Source organism: Euprymna scolopes, chromosome 41 (assembly GCF_053919585.1).
Source record: "Euprymna scolopes isolate OS-2025 chromosome 41, ASM5391958v1, whole genome shotgun sequence".
NCBI lineage: Eukaryota > Metazoa > Mollusca > Cephalopoda > Sepiida > Sepiolidae > Euprymna > Euprymna scolopes.
The window spans coordinates 29,878,951-29,897,569 of record NC_136522.1 but is presented as its reverse complement, the minus strand read 5'-3'; the positions used below and the strand labels follow the sequence as shown (position 1 = coordinate 29,897,569).

Sequence of the window (18,619 nt, the reverse complement as noted above, 5' to 3'; positions counted from 1 at the left end):
ATTTTTCCATCCATATGAAAAAGTAATGTTGAAAAATAACATTGTCGTTCTAAAAAGCATGTCTTGCTAATACGTCCTATGGTTAACGTTGAAAAACAACTCTTGCAAAAGTAAATGATAGTATATTTTATTTTATTGGCTAAAGCGAGTATTCACACACACACATCACACACACACACACACACACACACACACACACACACACACAAAGACGTCGGATTTTAATCCGATTAAAATAAACTTTTCACTGGTTGACGGACTGCACGTCGGAGAAGAAAAAAAAACGATTTTGCTAAGCACGACAAACAAAGTGTTAACGAAAAAAAGGACATTCTTTTTCGCACAATTTCACACAACCTTGCGTGTTGTGTGGTATAGGAGGAAATACGGGAAGTTGATGGCCATCGTCCCATAGGGTAGATTTAGCTGCAAAGTTCTTGGCCAATAGTTTGGCCTTGTTTGATGCTGACGAGATGACCTCTGGTCCATTGATAATGGTTGGGGTAGAACGCACGCTTCTGTTCAGGATCCTATTTGTTATTTGCCAAAACTGGTGAGAACCAAGCCACTGCTTAGCTACTTTGGATTTAACGGACTGAGCATATAGCTGTCTTGCATATTTTATTACTCTTTTACAGTGATTGCTGGTGGTCCTGAAAGCAGCTTTAGTCTCAGTGCATCTATTATGTTGAAAAAAATGATTTCCGTGCGCGATGGCAGCAGCACATTCTGGGGAAAATCATGGCTGGCTGTTAGGTTTTTGTTGGAAATTTTGGATTGTATGAATCGGTCTATGCCTACAATTAACCATTCGACTAGGTCTGACACTACAGAGGGCACATCCTTTTTAAACATGAAATGCAGAGGTAGATATGAATGTACAGAAGCTATCCCAGTCAGCTATACGGTGGAGAGGTACGTCTGAAGACTTAATACATTTCATTTTTATCTTAACTGATACAACGGAGTAGCCGGATGATCCCAGAGGAGATAGAACGGAACATGAACATGGTTCAGGGGAAGTTGAGAGAAAAAGGTCTAGAAGGCTTGCATACTGACCAGTAGTATCGGGCACATGGGTGGGCTCGCAAACAATCTGAGTGAGGTCATAGGCAATGGTAAAATCATGACAAAACCTCCCCTCATCATCTGCCTTATTTGAGTTGGTCAGCCATTCCACGTTATGGACATTGAAGTCACCGCAAATGTGAATGTTAGCCGAGGGATGAGCAGACAGAATATGGTCAATTTTCTCAGATATACTCTTAAAGATAGTAACTCCGTTGTTGTGGGGGCGATAGAGGGCAAATATAAATGCGGTGGTGTAAGCAAATGCAATCCAGAAGCACATATAAGGTAAATTAAGGGTTTCTCTGGAGATATCCCTGCGACACATATTCCATGTCCATGGCAATCTTGGGGGTCAGATTTAGATGTTAAGTTAGAGTATTCTTTTAATTATGAACTCATCAAGGGAAATGGTCGGCCCTATTCCAGTTTCGCTTAGAAAGACTATGTCCGGTTTTGTCTCCTGTAATTGGGTTTCAACCTCTGGAAGGTTGGAACGTAGACCCCTGATGTTGGAGAAGGAGACATAGTAGTAAGGGGTCTATGTTGAAGGATGGGGTTCTAGGTTTATTCCTGTTTTTTTTTCTGGAGATATTTCATGTTGAGGTTTTGAGATTTGTGGAACAGGTCGGCATACTTGGTTAGAGCAGGATGGAAAGGGAAAGTAAGAGAGAAAAACAGGAAATTTTTTGTAGCACATGATAAGGTAAAACCGTAACAATTACCCACTATTATGGCATCGAGATGTCCCAGCAGAGACTATTGCATGGTCCAGAATCCATTCACCAAAGCAGCCCCAGTACTTTGCACCTGCTGATAGGACAGCCTCCTTAGTGGTTAATCCAAGGTTCGGATCCCTGACTATCAAGCGGATAACGTCAGCCCAAATGGAATGTTTATCTCCAGCACCCTTACTGGTGACATGACCACAAGGATAGACATAGAAACAGAAATATTTCCGACATCTCAGACTACTGTTACGAAGTACTGCCGATCTGGAAAGCAGCTTTTTCTTCACCCTTTGTCAGAAAAATCACTCAATAGGAATGAGGACTGAGGGATAAAAAAGGAGAAGCGGAGTTACTGGAGCTGCCGATAACACATCCACTGTGCATTATCTACTCTCCATTAATAAAATAGGTAAGAGGGACTTATAAATATCTATTTCATAAGTCCATTGCTCCATTACCAATTTAGGACGATGTTTGAAGATCTCCCCTCCCATATTAATGCGTGGATGTTTTTGGCTTTATCTACTTCGAGTTAGAATGTTTAAGCTTCACCTTATAATTAACATCTTGTGAAGTCGGGTTATTTTGTATTAATTTAGATTTGAGGACCTCATTAAAGACTGGTTTAGAGTAATACTAGGCATATTTGACCAAAAAGATTTAAGAACAAAAAAACAAAAAAAAACAAAAACAAAAAAAAAAAAGAAAAAGCAAAACAACAAGATACGTAAAGTTAAGATGTTTCGAGTTTAAGTCAAAGCTGCAATAAGAAAAAAACATATATATATATTTGCAATACACAAATGTTAGCGGTATTAAGACAAAATAGATTTCAAAACTTATAGATAGAAAAATTGATTAACTTAGCTTTGGGTCTGGAGAGTCTGACCTGTCCTTCTTGAGGTCATATCGAAAAAGAAGGAAAAACTAGCAGACCTAACTGATTTTATTCTGAGTACTTAAAGGATATGGTGGAGGTTGGTGGGGGGATTACTGCTTTCATTTTTTTAATTAAAAAAAAAATTTTTTGTTATTTTGTTATTGAAAATTTTCTTTTGTTATTTTGTTATTGAAAATGTTATAATCGGCTCAAATTTTTTTTGAATTAATGGATGAACTTTTGTAGAGGTTCTATTGACTATAATTGTAATTATCGATACATATGATATATGATAAGACTAAAAAGGGTAATATGTACTAGTTATGTGTAGAACGTTCCAACTTACCATAACAATCGTCAAATTTTTGAGTTCCGACTTCTTGGGTTGTTTTAGTGTTTGGGCATTGCTCACAACTTGCTTGACCGCTCTTGCTCTGGTAATGTCCGACAGGGCAGTAGGAACAATTAAGTGTTCTTTCATTGTAGTAAGTACCAGGACCACATTGTACTGAAAAGAAAGTAGAAAAACCAAAGGTCAGAAGAATTAACGTTCTAAAAAAAAACAAAATGATTCTAATTTACCAACAAATCATCTTTTATGTTTTACACTTATAATCGGTCGACGACTTACAGTAGTGAGGTTCGCCGGTATATGAGTTCGTTTTAGGCGTTTCCGATCACAGAACGCCCAAGAAAGTTTAACAGCTATTCTGGTCACCCAAAACAGTTCTCCTAACACGATAGCTTCGCCTTAATTGTCTACATGGAGACAAAGGTGGTTGGTCACTTCAGGTTTCTTCACTCTCTTTCTCGGGAGTCCATGGGTAACGTAATCGATCACTTCAAAAAATACCATTTTCATGCATTGTAAACCTTTATAGTGGTGGCACAATCACCATGTCACAAATAAGTGAGTTCGTCCTTCTTGTTTTAATGTGGTTACCATAAGCCTACTTATACGGTAGTAGAGGGAGGGATTCTGTCAGCGATAGCGTCAATACTATGAATTGTTTCTAGCAGCACATAGACATAGACACTGAGGCAACATTGTGCTTAGATTATTTTTACATTTATTAGACACTAGCGAGGGGTACCCGGCGTTGACCAGTTGTTTGGAGGTGTGTGTGGGGGGGTTAAAAAAAGTAAGTATGAGGATCGAACCCGAACCGTTGAGGCAAAATTGTGAAAAAAAAAGAAAAAAAAGTGCAACGTTAACCATTGCCCCACCGCGACATGCTTACGGAAACACGTTTGAATTTATTTAATTACTTAATGAGTTAATGAGGTCAAGTTTGAATGCGAGATTTCATTTACTGCTGAACTCTTTTTTCCCCCCAAGATGTTATAGGAAAAAGACTTACCCACATGCGGCGAGCGACAAATATTGAATATTTATCTTCCCGCAATCGAGCAAATTAAATAGACAGGCGAGCTTCGTTGTTTAGTGTGAGATATTATGATTTATATGTGATATAAAAAGTTTTAAAAAGTTGTGAACCGACCGACCGCTTCTCTGAAAGAAGCCTTTTGTAGACACACAGAAAAAGCTAATACACATACATACATACATCTTCGCTTTTATATTTATAGATGTTTTCTTTAAACAGCTTCCACAAAGAGACTCATCTGAAAACCTTAGTTTTATCTCTGTCTGCAAACGTGGGAAACGAATCTATTTTTGTGTAAGAACCATAATATGACAGGCGTACTCAACCAGAGTCTTCCGGCTCGCTAGAGGATCAACAGATGAGGAGCGATATTTAACAGTGGCACATTGCTCAGCTGTCAGGGGGCTTGAGACTTTTCTAATCCTCGAGATTCAACTTTGATTTCTTTAAAATCCTCATACATAAGCGTATATAAGTTTATATAAGGAGGTGACGGTTTGGAAACTGGAACTCTCATGTCCATTCTAGCCAATTGGTGATCGCTGCATTATATTTTCTTCTCTTTTGATTGGTCCAGTACTAACCATACATAATCGCTCATCGAAGTAATTTTCTTTTGAGGTGTTTCTCATGTGGAGAAGGCTTTAGGAAGATGGCCTCAGGGTCAGGTACTGCCCTCGATTGTAAGATAAACAACGTTTCACTACTATTCTCTCGAAAAACATTATTTTATTAGCAAGACAATTATTATCGAATATTATTATCAATCCCAGATCCGCTAGCTGAAGCAATTTTTCCTTATGTTGTGTTGCGTCATCGAGTTGGAAAAAATGGAATCAGCAAAGCAATCGAAAATTGTCCGGAATTATTCACATAATAAAAGTTCTAACTCAACTCTATTATAATCGTTATTAATGTAAAATTCGACCACCATAGGTGGTTTTCTGACACACTGTTTCTTCCATAGAAGATGAAACTATAATGTCAATTTAAAAATTATTCAGGCAAAAAGCAAAACAATATAATTTACAAACATACCTAACACCTTATTTTGGTATATAGGTTTCATTTTGGCTACATTATTCCAAACCAACTTCATTTTAAGTGGCCACATTAGTTAATGCTGCTTAGCCATCTCAAAAAGGTTAATATTTGTAATATTTAATTGCTATGTGTAAGAGTAGATTTTACTTTCTTCCCACAGCAAGATGTGACACAAGGAAGGAAGATAAGGAGTGTCAAGTCAGTGCCTGAAAGAATGAGAACTGAACTAAAAAAAACTTGCCTAGACAACCCCAGGCAGTAAGCAATAAACTTACTCCACCCAAAAACTGGATTGCAAGGCCTGGAAGGGGTGAACCTCTTTAGCACTACCCAGGTGGCATACGTTAGTCCGACAGATACTGTGTTAGTTACATAGGCCATCACCTACTGGACTGATTGTCAATATCCTAGACTAGTATTTCTGTCCTGATCTTCAAGAAGGAGACCCACCCTGACTCAATAAAAATTGGGTGATGATATGCCTTCATAGATTTGGGCGATTCTATTTATAACCATGTGTGATAAGAATGAACCAATCAGATGCCAGAATGGCTTTATAAAATATACTGAATCTTGTAAAATTATCTAGGGTTCCCATGTCAGAATGAGAGGATTATTACATCTGTGCTGATGGCAAAGTGAATTAATTATTTGCTTGAAAATCTTTTTTAACAAGATTTATGCTTCCATTCTTTTTTGCTTGGAACTAAACTTTTTTCTTTTAAGAACGACTTTTCAATCAAAAACACTGATATCCGCTCATCAAGGATTATCTTAATTTCACAATTAATTTTAAATATAGATATTATCATATCAATGTTAGAATATATATATATATATATATATATATATATATATATATATATATATATGTGTGTGTGTGTGTGTTTGTGTGTGTGTGTGTGTGTGTGTAAAAGTGAAATTGTCTCTGTGTGTCCGTGTGTCTGTGTGTGTACATTTCCCTACCAAACTACTTTGTCAATTTTCAGTCTACACACTTGAGATTTGACATAAAGGTTGTTGAGATTTGGGAAAATCTTTTAAATCAGTTTTCGGCCAGAAATTTGGCTGTCAATGTTCGATGATTTGACCTTTGAAATCTCTACCAAACTCCTGTACCAATTTTGGGTCTAAACACTTTAATTTTTAGATGTAAGTTCTTTAGACATGGATCAAACTTTTTAATTGGATTTGAGCCCAAAGCAATAAATGTTAAGGGGCCAAATTGAGTTTAAAGTTAAAAAAACATTTGACCTCTTCGGTCTCTACGAAATAACACAGCTAATTTTTGGTCTAAACATTTGAAATTTTACATAAAGTGTATTTAGACATAGGACAACTTTTTAATGTGTGTTTGGCTGAAAAATTTGGATGCCTAGGGGGTGAAAGTTCCAAGGATTATGCCTTTGCTTTGTCTAGCAAACTATTCAGCCAATTTTGGGTGTAAACATAAAATAAAGCTTTTTAATCAGTTTATGGGATAAAATTTGGCTGCTAAGAGGTCAACGTTTAAAGAGTTGACCATTGCAGTGTCTACCAAACTCCTCCGCCAATTTTGGGTATAAACACTTGACATTTGAGATGTAAGTTACCTGGACATGAGTCAAACTTTTTAATACATATACACATATACACATGGACAGTATATAGGGCTCGAGCAAAGCCGGGCTGAACTACTAGTATAATAATAAAAATAATGTGAGAATGTGTGTGTGATGATGACAATTCTAAACCTTTATATTCAACAAATTTTCAATCAACAGACTTAAAATTTGGTATATAGGCAGTCAAACACGTGAAAAACTTTTTAATCGGTTTTCATAATGAAAGAAGGGCTACTAAGGGGTCAAAACTGAAAAATTAGTACATGGGGGGGGGGTCATCGGATTTTTATCCGTTTGGCAACTGTTTCACGAATGTGCATGCATAAATGGTTCACATGACAGATTCCTTATGTTAAGAATAAGTAAGTTTGAAAGCATTTATTAATGAAAGTGTCAAGCTGGCCTAATTGTTATCGTACTTGGCTTACTGTCTTTAGTTTTTGGTTTCGATTTCAGCTCGAGTATTTATTTTTACTTACATAAAGTGACCTGTTTAGAAATAACATAATACTCACATGCATTTGTCTCAGTTTCTGTATGAATTAAAATATAATATTGATGCATATTGTACGACCGGGCAATGTTGTGCTTTGATAATAAAATGGTAATTATTCAGTAACTCAATCGTGAAGTGATTTTACAAACACTAAAAAGCAAATGACTAGTGGATTCCAATGATGTGTAGCAGTTATGCTACACATCATTGGAATCCACTTTCTTCTTCACTTCCAAAAGGGGCTAAGTTTTACAGGATGATGTAAACTAAAAGGATTTTACACCAATAAAAATAAGTGAAAAAAGTAACACATATATGTGAAAGTATTAAACCAGTGCAAACTTATCAATTCTTATAAAACCTAACCAACACAATCAGTTTTCCCCAAAATCCTCAAACCGGCAACAGTACCAAAGGACCTCAACAACATATATTCAACCTACCTCCGTGCCTTTGGGATCAAGGGAGGTAAGTCAAAAAAGAACTCAATGACTCACATCTCAGCTTTCTGTGTTTTCTTACAAACTAAGGATAATCAAGTAAACAGAAACGAAATGCTATCACTTTTCATGCACTAACAACATACACCATATAAAACAATGCACTAACAACATATACCATGTAAACCAATACACACACATACTCAATGGTCATGATGCCAAATACCCACAAACGTAGGTTACTTACACATTCATATTCACACTATGAATATACTGACCTACACATTTCTAAGTCTTATGACAACTCAACTTTCTTCACCAAACACGTGTTTGCATAAGTTACTGAAGATAAATTTTTTATGCTTATAGAATTGTTGATAGAAAATGTGTTTATGCTCAATCAACAACGGCAAAGCTGTCTGTTATTACAGTCATGGCTAGTTGGTTAATGACAATTACCTTTTGTTTGAACAAGTATCACAGTTCATGAATTTTCAAATGAAATCAATCAAGAAACGAAATCCCTATCTTCAAACAATGCTCACCTGGAATCATAGGGATTCAACGTCTCTATTCATTGCATCATAGGCTCTGAACCCAAAGCTACAAAACCTTTGGGGCACGTGGTACAGTGGATAAAGGCGTTCAATCTCTATGGCTCCAGGTGAGCATTGCATAAAGATAGTTATATCAATCATATTCTAGCAGGCCAGAGGATTAGGTAGCCAGAAACAACTATGGAAGGCAGTAATTACTAGGGATACAGTTAGAAAACTCAGCATTTTTACACCCGTTGCACTTAATCACCTAAAGAAGACCAGAGAATTAGTTGGCAGAAATGTGACGAAATAGCAACAACTATAAAGATGAGGATAACACTTATATAAAAAATGAATACACAAATTATGAAGTCTCATCCCCAAGAATTATATATATATATATATATATATATATATATATATATATATATATATATATATATATATATAAATATATGAGCAAACAGTTAATGAAATATGTTAAAAAACACTTTGAAATGAGTTAAAACCTATTTAATCTGAAAAGGAAACACTAGATAAATGGATAGTCCTTAATCCGCGGAGTTTCAAAGAAATACTCTCCTTCTCATCAGAGGGTAGGAATTAGCAAAACACGGGATCGGATTTTGCATGCAGAAGTATTTGATGAAACAACAAATAAGTCAAAGATCTTACTTGAAAACAAAATAAGTTAAGCAGAGGGAATATGGTAAAGAAAAAGGTGATTACACATTAATGGATAGTCTGGTGGAAGATAAAAAAATCCAGTGACGATAAAATCCAAATGTAAAACTTCAAGAAAGTTAAAAGAATTTCCATTTGTACAAGTAAAATCCAAGGAAATCCCGTAATTGGAAGAAGATGGTCCATAATAATCCAAAGGCAGAAATCCATGGAATAATTCACAAAAATGTGTACAAGGAAAAAATAATATTAATAAAAGAAAAATAAGATGTGCTTTTCACTCTACTTCCGAGACATAACTATAAATAAAAAAAATCTGGGAAGAGAAAGGAGAGAAAAAATAATGATGAAGTTAAGTATGAAATATAAAATAAAGGGAAACAAAAGTCAAACTGACCCAGACAGGAAATGTTAAAGGCGCGAAAATATATATAGGGCAAAATAATATAGGTCAACTGAAATGTACAGGTCATCACTTAAAAAAATGTCAGCAAGAATTGTTAAACGACATTAAAAGGAAAATAAAAATAAATAAATAAATATATAATAAATAAATTGAAAATAAATAAATAAATAAAAAAATGAAATATAATAAAAAGTAAAATATAAAATATAATATATAATATGAAATATTATTCCCTCCAAAATAGTCCTCATACAGACATAGTCCCACCATTTGTTGAACACTATGAACAAAATTCACACTATTTTACTTATACAAATCAGCAAATTAATATTAATACCAGACCTCGAGCTTTTAATAAAGTACATACATATATCGGCGCTACTTCAACATTAATTAAGAAAAGAATATCAAACCACATTTCTTCTTTTAACAACCATAATTCTAATAATAACCAAGGAACTTCTCTAACCACTTTAATTAAAAAACTTGACTCTAACAATACTCCCTTCTCAATCAAATGGACTATTATAAAAAAAAGTTAAGTCTTATACTCCAGGCTCTAAGTCATGTCGCCTCTGCACAACCGAAGCTATATATAATTACTTCCCCTCTAAGTAACAATATAATAAATTCTAAAAATGAACTGATCTCTTTCTGTAAACATAAGTCCAAATTTAATTATGGCAATTTTGAAATTAAATAGTTATTACTTTTACCCTTTATATAGATATAAAATATTTTTTCTTTAACTTTATCGTTTTTCGACATACTTCTTAATACTTTATAATTTAATAATCCTTTATTTTAATTCTTTATCTCTTCTTTGCATGGCCGTTTTTTATCTGCATTTTCTGTTTTATTCTTTAAACTTTCCTATCTATCTAATATATTAATCTACCCACACTTTCATATCTTGTATGTATATTTACTTAAATCTTACTATATGAATTTACTTACTTTTTTTTCCTTAAATTGCAGATACCGGCCATTTTCTCCCCTTAAATAATTTTTATTTTTATTTTTTATTTTTATTCTTATTTTACTTTATTTTTATATTATATATTATATTTTATATTTTACTTTTTTATTATATTTCATTTTTTTATTTATTTATTTTCTATTTATTTATTATATATTTATTTATTTATTCATTTATTTTTATTTTCCTTTTAATGTAGTTTAACAATTCTTGCTGACATTTTTTTAAGTGATGACCTGTACATTTCAGTTGACCTATATTTTTTTGCCCTATATATATTTTCGCGCCTTTAACATTTCCTGTCTGGGTTAGTTTGACTTTTGTTTCCCTTTATTTTATATTTCATACTTAACTTCATCATTATTTTTTTCTCTCCTTTCTCTTCCCAGATTTTTTTATTTATAGTTATGTCTCGGAAGTAGAGTGAAAAGCACATCTTATTTTTCTTTTATTAATATTATTTTTTCCTTGTACACATTTTTGTGAATTATTCCATGGATTTCTGCCTTTGGATTATTATGGACCATCTTCTTCCAATTACGGGATTTCCTTGGATTTTACTTGTACAAATGGAAATTCTTTTAACTTTCTTGAAGTTTTACATTTGGATTTCACCGTCACTGGATTTTTTATCTTCCACCAAACTATCCATTAATGTGTAATCACCTTTTTCTTTACCATATTCCCTCTGCTTAACTTTGACTTATTTGTTGTTTCATCAAATACTTCTGCGTGCAAAATCCGATCCCGCATTTTGCTAATTCCTACCCTCTGATGAGAAGGAGAGTATTTCTTCGAAACTCCGCGGATTAAGGACTATCCATTTATCTAGTGTTTCCTTTTCAGATTAAATATGTTTTTAACTCATTTCAAAGTGTTTTTTAACATATTTCATTAACTGTTTGCTCGTATTATAAGCTCTATTTCCTATTTGGTATTATCGAGCTTTTATATCTGGCTGAGATAATTTTATAAATATTAATTCTTTAATATTTATAATTTACTTTAATTTTACCATCTTGGATCATTTTGGTAAATTCAATTGTAATTTTCATTTTATATATATATATATATATATATATATATATATATATATATATATATATATATATATATATATATATATATAATTCTTTTAATTTGTTGTAGAAGACGAGCTCTTGCTTTGAATATTTTATAAGGAGGAACCAAAGATAAGAGTTTAGTAAAATGCTACATATTAGGGACCATACATCAATGGCGATTACGTTAGTTGGTATGAATTTTAACACGGGTCACTCTCAGTACATGTCATGATAACCTAAATTTGCAAAACTGAATCGTTCCCAGAGATTGGTGACATAAAATAGAGGCAGGAGTCAACGGACCAAATGATAGACAAAACAGATTCAAGCAATGATGTATGGTGTCATGTCTTTTTAGTGGAGAGAAACAACGTTTTTCAAATTAATCTCTCCGTAGAAACTGCGAATGAAACACTGTCAATAATATAAAAGTTTGATAAACGAAGCAGAATGTTATCTCGAGGTCTCTGTCCATGTGTGGTCACTCATTTCAGCTAAGTTGGAAAGTTCAATAAAAAAAAGTAAATAATTAGCTAAGAGAATATTAGTCTATCTCTCCTGAATCAATTGTCTCCAAATAAAACCTTGAAGAAAACTCACAGCAAACGTCTCCGTGTGGGGCGATCTGTCTTCATGAAAATAAGCTTATTACTATAGCAACGACTAGTCGAAACGACAACAACAAAAAGAAAAAAGAGATCCACGTATAAACCCCCTCTACATATGTATAAAGAAGTTTTTCATTTGTGATTGAAACGAATATCTTTCATAGAAATAATAATAGAATAGGGGAAAACTATCCAAACGCAGTAACTATTGTAAATGATTAGTTTTGTTTAGTTCTACTTAGATTTTCGGAAGGAGAAATTGTATGGTAATAGAGTACATGGATGCCATCACTGCATCAGTCAAACTCCCACCAGCCTCTTTTTTTACGAAGAAGAATTTAACTTACCACATATATTGTTGACAAGTGCGTAACCAAATTGACACATTGGTATAGTAATCACATTGATGCTGTCCGTTTCCAATTTTCCTAATGTTTGTTGTTCAATCTTTCAAATTAAAAAAGAAGAAACGCCGTAAAAAAGAAATAGATTTCATTAAAATACATTTAGTAAAACGTGATATTCATCTTGTTATCAAAGTCAAACTTTCTTAACAAATTTAGTTTTTAGCATCTGGTTATGAGGTGGTTGGAACTAAATGATGTTTCTCTTCCTTCTATTTCATAATAATTATATTTAATAGTGTTATTATAATTTTACTCAATATTTAATTATAATTTTAATCAATAATTTAATTAAAATGACAATCAGTATAATTATTATTATGTACACTATATTATTGTTATTATAAATATTATTATTATTATTATTATTATTATCAATATTTTAATTTGAATTTTGCTTAAAATTCTTATAATTTTATTGTAATTTTAATAATAAAAATATTTTCACAATTTAAATTAATATCTCTATTTTTATTATGTTATAAGTATAATGAACATTTCATTACTATTAGATTAAATATTTTATTATAATTATAATAAATATTATTATTTAAGTTATAATACAATGTTATTTTATTAATAATCATTATTTATATCGTAATTGTAATAAATATTATTATAATAAATATTTTCATACTACTCATGATCAATATTTTTATTATAATTAGAATAAAAATAATTATTATAGTTATAATAATTATTATTACTATTATAATTTTCATTATCACAAGTATGATCAATATTATTATAATAACTATAATGAAGATTGTTATTATAATTTTAATTAATATTTTTATTATACTTATAATCAATATTTTATTATATTTATAGGCAATATTTTTATTATAATTATATAGAATATTTTCACCCTAATTATAATCAATAGTTTTATTACATTACAAGCAATATATTTATCATTGTAATTAATATTTTTATATTATAATCAATATTTTTTATTATCATCTATATTTTTATAATTATAATCAAGTTTTATAATTGTAATCAATATGTTTATAATTGTAATCAATCTTTTTATAATTATAATCAATATTTTTATAATTGTAATTAATATTTTTATATTATAATCAATATTTTTTATTATCATCTATATTTTTATAATTATAATCAAGTTTTATAATTGTAATCAATATGTTTATAATTGTAATCAATCTTTTTGTTATTATAATCAATATTTTTATAATTGTAATCAATATTTTTATAATTGTAATCAATAGTTTAATTATTGTACTATATATTGTTATAACTGTAATCAATATTTTTATAATTCTAATTAATCCTTTAATGATTATAATCAACAATTTGATTATTGTAATTAAGATTTTTATTGTAACCGATATTTTTATAATTATAATCAATATATTTAATATACTTACAATCACTGCATTTATAATTGTAATCAATATTTTAATAAATATAATCAATATATTTAAAGCTATAATCAATATTTTTATAATTGTACTCGATATTTTTATAAGTCTTGTTATAGCTATTAAAAGCTAAAGGTGGGAGAATTCTTATAAAGGAAGTAAGAGTTATTGCCCTTATATAGATGAAAAAAGACTAGTGAGCGACCAGGGAGAGTGGACAAAATGTATAGACAGACAGGCAGAGAGACATGTAGCCTTTTATATATTAGATAAAGAGAGCAAATTGTTATATATATATATATATATATATATATATATATATACATATATATATATATATATATATATATATATATATATATATATATATATATATATATACTCACACACACACACACACACACACACACACACACACACACATTAGATTAAGAAAAAAGATCTTGCGGAATTTTTAATTTCGATTTCAAACGATGTATTTTCAAAAATTTTTTCGTTACCATACCTTTAATTTGTATATAATTTTAAAGAGTGTTTTTGCTCTATCTAATCGGTTAAATTACAATCGTTTAAAAACAATTATGTCTTCTTTTCAGAACGTTGAATAAAAAATGGGTGGAAAAAAGCAAATTCGCACAATTTTCTTATTTCAATTCAAGCTAAGCCGAAAAGCTGCTGAAACAGCTTGCTATATTAACGAAGCGTTAGGCACAGGCACCACGACCGAACACAGAGCACAATAGTGGTTTAAGAAATTTCGTGGCGGTGGCGACGAGAGTCTTGAAGGAGATGAGCGCAGTGATCGACTATCGGATGCTGACAACTATCAATCAAGAGCCTTAGACGAGGTCAATCCACGCACAACTTCCTTCTGAATCAGACGTAATGTATACGACGATTTCCAACCACCTGAGAGAGATTGGAAAGACAAAAAGACTTCATAAATGGTTGCCTGACAAATTGAACGACAACCAAATCTAACATTGTTATGAAATGTCATCTTCTCTTCTTTTACCCAAAAAGAACGACTCGTTTCTCGGGCTGTGACTTGCAATGAAAAGTGGGTTCTTTACGACAACCGGCGACGCTCAGCTCAGTAGTTAGAGTCGAACAAAGCTCCGTGACACTTCCCGAAAGGTAAACATTTTTTTTTTTAATAAAATTATCGTTGCTGTCCGGATTCGAAACTGGGAACCGAAATAGATTTGCTTTAATAACTCGGCCATGACAACCATGAATTTTGATAACGTCCCTATTAGATAATAATTTCCGGTTAAGTTATAATCAGTTTTGAATGTCGATTGTGAGGCATAAAAATTATTCCGAACATCCCCTACGATGTTATTAGTAAGGTGTTTATTATTTTACATTTATAGAAAATAAATTTTCTAAAATACAATTTTAGATAACTATGACTTACATTAAAAAAAAGTTAAATTTTGCAGGGAAATGTGAAACAAATTAAAAGAAAATTTATCTCTGAACAAAGTTAAAGAACCTGACACCATCTTTGATTCCGTGTACATGTTATTTTCCTTGATTACATCATGAATTATTGTCAATACAAACGCTTGTAATACAATTGACAACTGACGTATATGAATAAAATGTATCTTATAAATCTTTGTTCTTGTGTCTATGGATAGAATAAGAGTAGAAAGAGTACATCCCAGTTCGCGAGCAAAATCTTATCAACCCCTATTTATGACAACAAATGAAAAACTGATTAGGATTGACTATTAAAATTGATTCAATATATTATGATGTTTTATGGTTTCTAAACAAAAAGGCCAAGATCTCTGACGATGTATAATGCTTTTATCTACCTTTTGTCATTAAAGCGACGTGAACCCAAGAAATAAAGGAAATGTTACAGAAGATCTGTTAGTGCAATAGCATGTTTACTTACTGTCTTGTAGACATTTTGGAGCAATACAATATTTTTTATTTCCTCATCTGTAGAAACGTCGACGCCATCACTTTTTCTTTTTATCGTCGTTCTTTAAAATATAAAAAAATCAAAAAAATCAATCAGTCGCATATAAAAAGCAGAAAAATACATGCATACTGTTAAACTCATATTCCATGCTATTGCTGACAAATGCCACGAGAAATATCAAAGTCACAAGTGTGAGAAAATAGTTTTAAAAATTGTGATGTGGTCTCTGGCCATTTTGAACAATGACACCTTCTTTGGGTATTGTCAAGAACTACACTGACATTTTATATAAAATTAGGTATAAAATAATCTTACGACAGAGGAAGAAAATAAAAGACATATAAGCAGGGCATGCATTCATATTAAACAAGCAATTAATGAAATATGAGAGAATAAAAGGATCACTAATTAGCAACTGAAGAAAGCTAGTATGTGAGTCATTAAGTCTTTTCTGACTGCCCAGGTCCAAAAGCACGGGAGAGGATTATCAGACGTTCTTGGGTTTTCTGCATGTGGCTTGCTAGTGAAGTCTGGAGAAAAACTGATATTGTTAAACAGGTCTTAGTTTGCACTGGCTTATTACTTTCACATAGATGTGTTACTTTTGGGAGGTTGAAATGATTTTCATTGATTAAAAATTCTTAAACACTTCTCCGTGAAACTTACTTATTTTTGGAAGTAACAAAGACAGGGGATTCAATTCAAATGAATTAAGATGAAACGAAGAAATATTATATAGAACTCTGTGCGGAGATGCCAACTAACCTAAACGATTATAATTATCATTGTTACTGATGTTTTGAAAAAGAGTGTTTCAAAAATATGTATCGAGGCGAATTAGGTAATTTACATTTAAAATATTTACAGTAGAAATGTGTAATGTTAACACATAAACATTATAAATTATGTAAAAACATCAGGTGATCTTAATGCTCCGTGTATCAATGATATAATGAATGGGGATAGATTTTGAGATATATACAGTTTTTAGTTAGAGTCTGGAGTCAGATTGGGAAAGTTAGAAAAGTTAGAACGGAAGATATCGTCTCCGTGTTTGGAAGCTGAAGAAAACAAGACCGTAACATGATGTAGAACTTACAATGTCTTGCAGCTCTGATGGAGAGTCAAGAATAAAGTTTATGTGAAATGAAGTTGGTATTTGGCGTTTCTTCGAAAAGAGACATTTGTTTTAGGACTAAGAAAAAAAACAGAAGCGTGAGCGACCTATTAGTCCCTATAAAAAGAGTATGTTTTCATGCGGACCATGCAGACTAAGATGTCATTCGTTGTTATGAAAGACTGTCCCATGTACGTTTGTTTGTTACGATGTGAATAGAATTATATGTGAAACATCCACACATATATACAACTAGTGGAACATTTTAAATGCAAGACGTTCATACACGTATTTATACATTTGTTATATACATATTAGATGTAATCAGTCGTATGAACACATAAATTTAGAACAGAAAGAGTATAGCAATTCGAGCCATTTTCTTTTTCGTGTTTGTTGGAATAACTTCGCAATCCATTCGCCACACAACTCATATGAAGTTGGAAAAAATAGGGCAGTAGATTTCACTGAAATAGATAACATGTCTCATGTAAAAATGTTTGGCATTTTCATAAATTTATGGCTGCAACGAGATGATCTTGCAACAAAATTTGATCAAAGTCTTAGAAATGACATGCATTGAAGAAATGTCACCATAATATTGTGAGATTAAAAAAGGATTCTTCGATTAGTCAGAACAAATAATTGAATGAATGCAAAAACAAGAGCAAACAGAAAAATGTAAATTTTGTTATTTAATTCTTCATTGAGTTGTCATTTATTTCTTTGTCGAAATATGTCATCATTTTGTCACTGCTTCATATCTTCTTATTTAATTCATGTAAAAACAATTGGCGGAAGACATGATTTCAGAAATGGAGGTTTATTAAGAAGAAATATTAAAGAAGTTACGATTATAATTTACACCTAATGCACATTAACGCATTAAGTAAGTATGAGACGGATAGAATTTTAACCTGAGGTAATATTTAGGAGCCGGATAGATAAGGCAAAGAGATATCAATGCTTATGACCACATGCGAGATTCAACAGTTATTTTATATTTAAAGCATTATTTCATTGATAAGCTATGTCAAAATGCGAAACTGGTCTTTTTACAATCGTTGTTCGCCATTTTGGTGCCATATGATATCAAATCCGTTGGGCTCCACTTTTTTACTCATTTTCAAACCAAACAAGGAATGTTGCCACTTAGAATGCAAGACGCTACTATCTGGGGCCATGTTTAACAGGGGACTGAACCAAGTTGAGCAGCAAGATGTCGATTCACATCATATTTTGAAGGTTAATACAATCATGGAAGCAGGAAACAAAGAGGGAATTCCAAAGTCGAGCTGTCCGAGGGGGAAAGGTATTAGATTAGAAGGCTTTCCGGTATCTAAAGATCTCAACAATAAAGGGATGGGAGTGTGTTGCTTATCAGGTTCATCAGGAGTATGTATGTCAAGGAAGCATCAAAACAAAGGGACACAATATCCTTGGTTGATAGTGCAGAATCTATTACATTTGAGACTCTTTTTTGACTTTTTCTAAAGGTGAAATAATACTGGTAGATGCTCCAGCTCAACAATACACAATATTACTCTGAATCTTGCCTTCTCTGACCTCACCCATCAACCCCTGATGCCTTGTTATTCTCGAATACACTCTATCAAATGTATTTGTTTTATACATGGACAAAGTTGCTTCTACTCGTACCCATTCACCTACACTAAAATATCTACTCATCAACTTACACACCTTCAATCCGGACGTCATCAGAATCGATTTTTTAAGCATGACAATAATATACAACAAATAAAGGATACAACAATTGAATTTCCACAGGTCCTGCTAGTATTTGATTTTGACCATTATTAATTTTGTACATAAATGATTT

General features: G+C 32.0%; 1 protein-coding gene across 1 annotated transcript in view; it reads right to left on the bottom strand.

The window, feature by feature from the left end:
- LOC145266641 (uncharacterized) overlaps positions 1-18,619 on the bottom strand; it is a 347,925-nt gene that overhangs the window by 240,570 nt on the left and 88,736 nt on the right. Inside the window, exons 8-10 of the mRNA XM_080122566.1 lie at positions 15,633-15,723; positions 12,279-12,378; positions 3,026-3,187 (exon numbers count right to left, since the gene is read on the bottom strand). Of these exons, the coding sequence (XP_079978692.1) occupies positions 3,026-3,187; positions 12,279-12,378; positions 15,633-15,723 (353 nt within the window). The remainder of the gene's footprint in view (positions 1-3,025; positions 3,188-12,278; positions 12,379-15,632; positions 15,724-18,619) is intronic.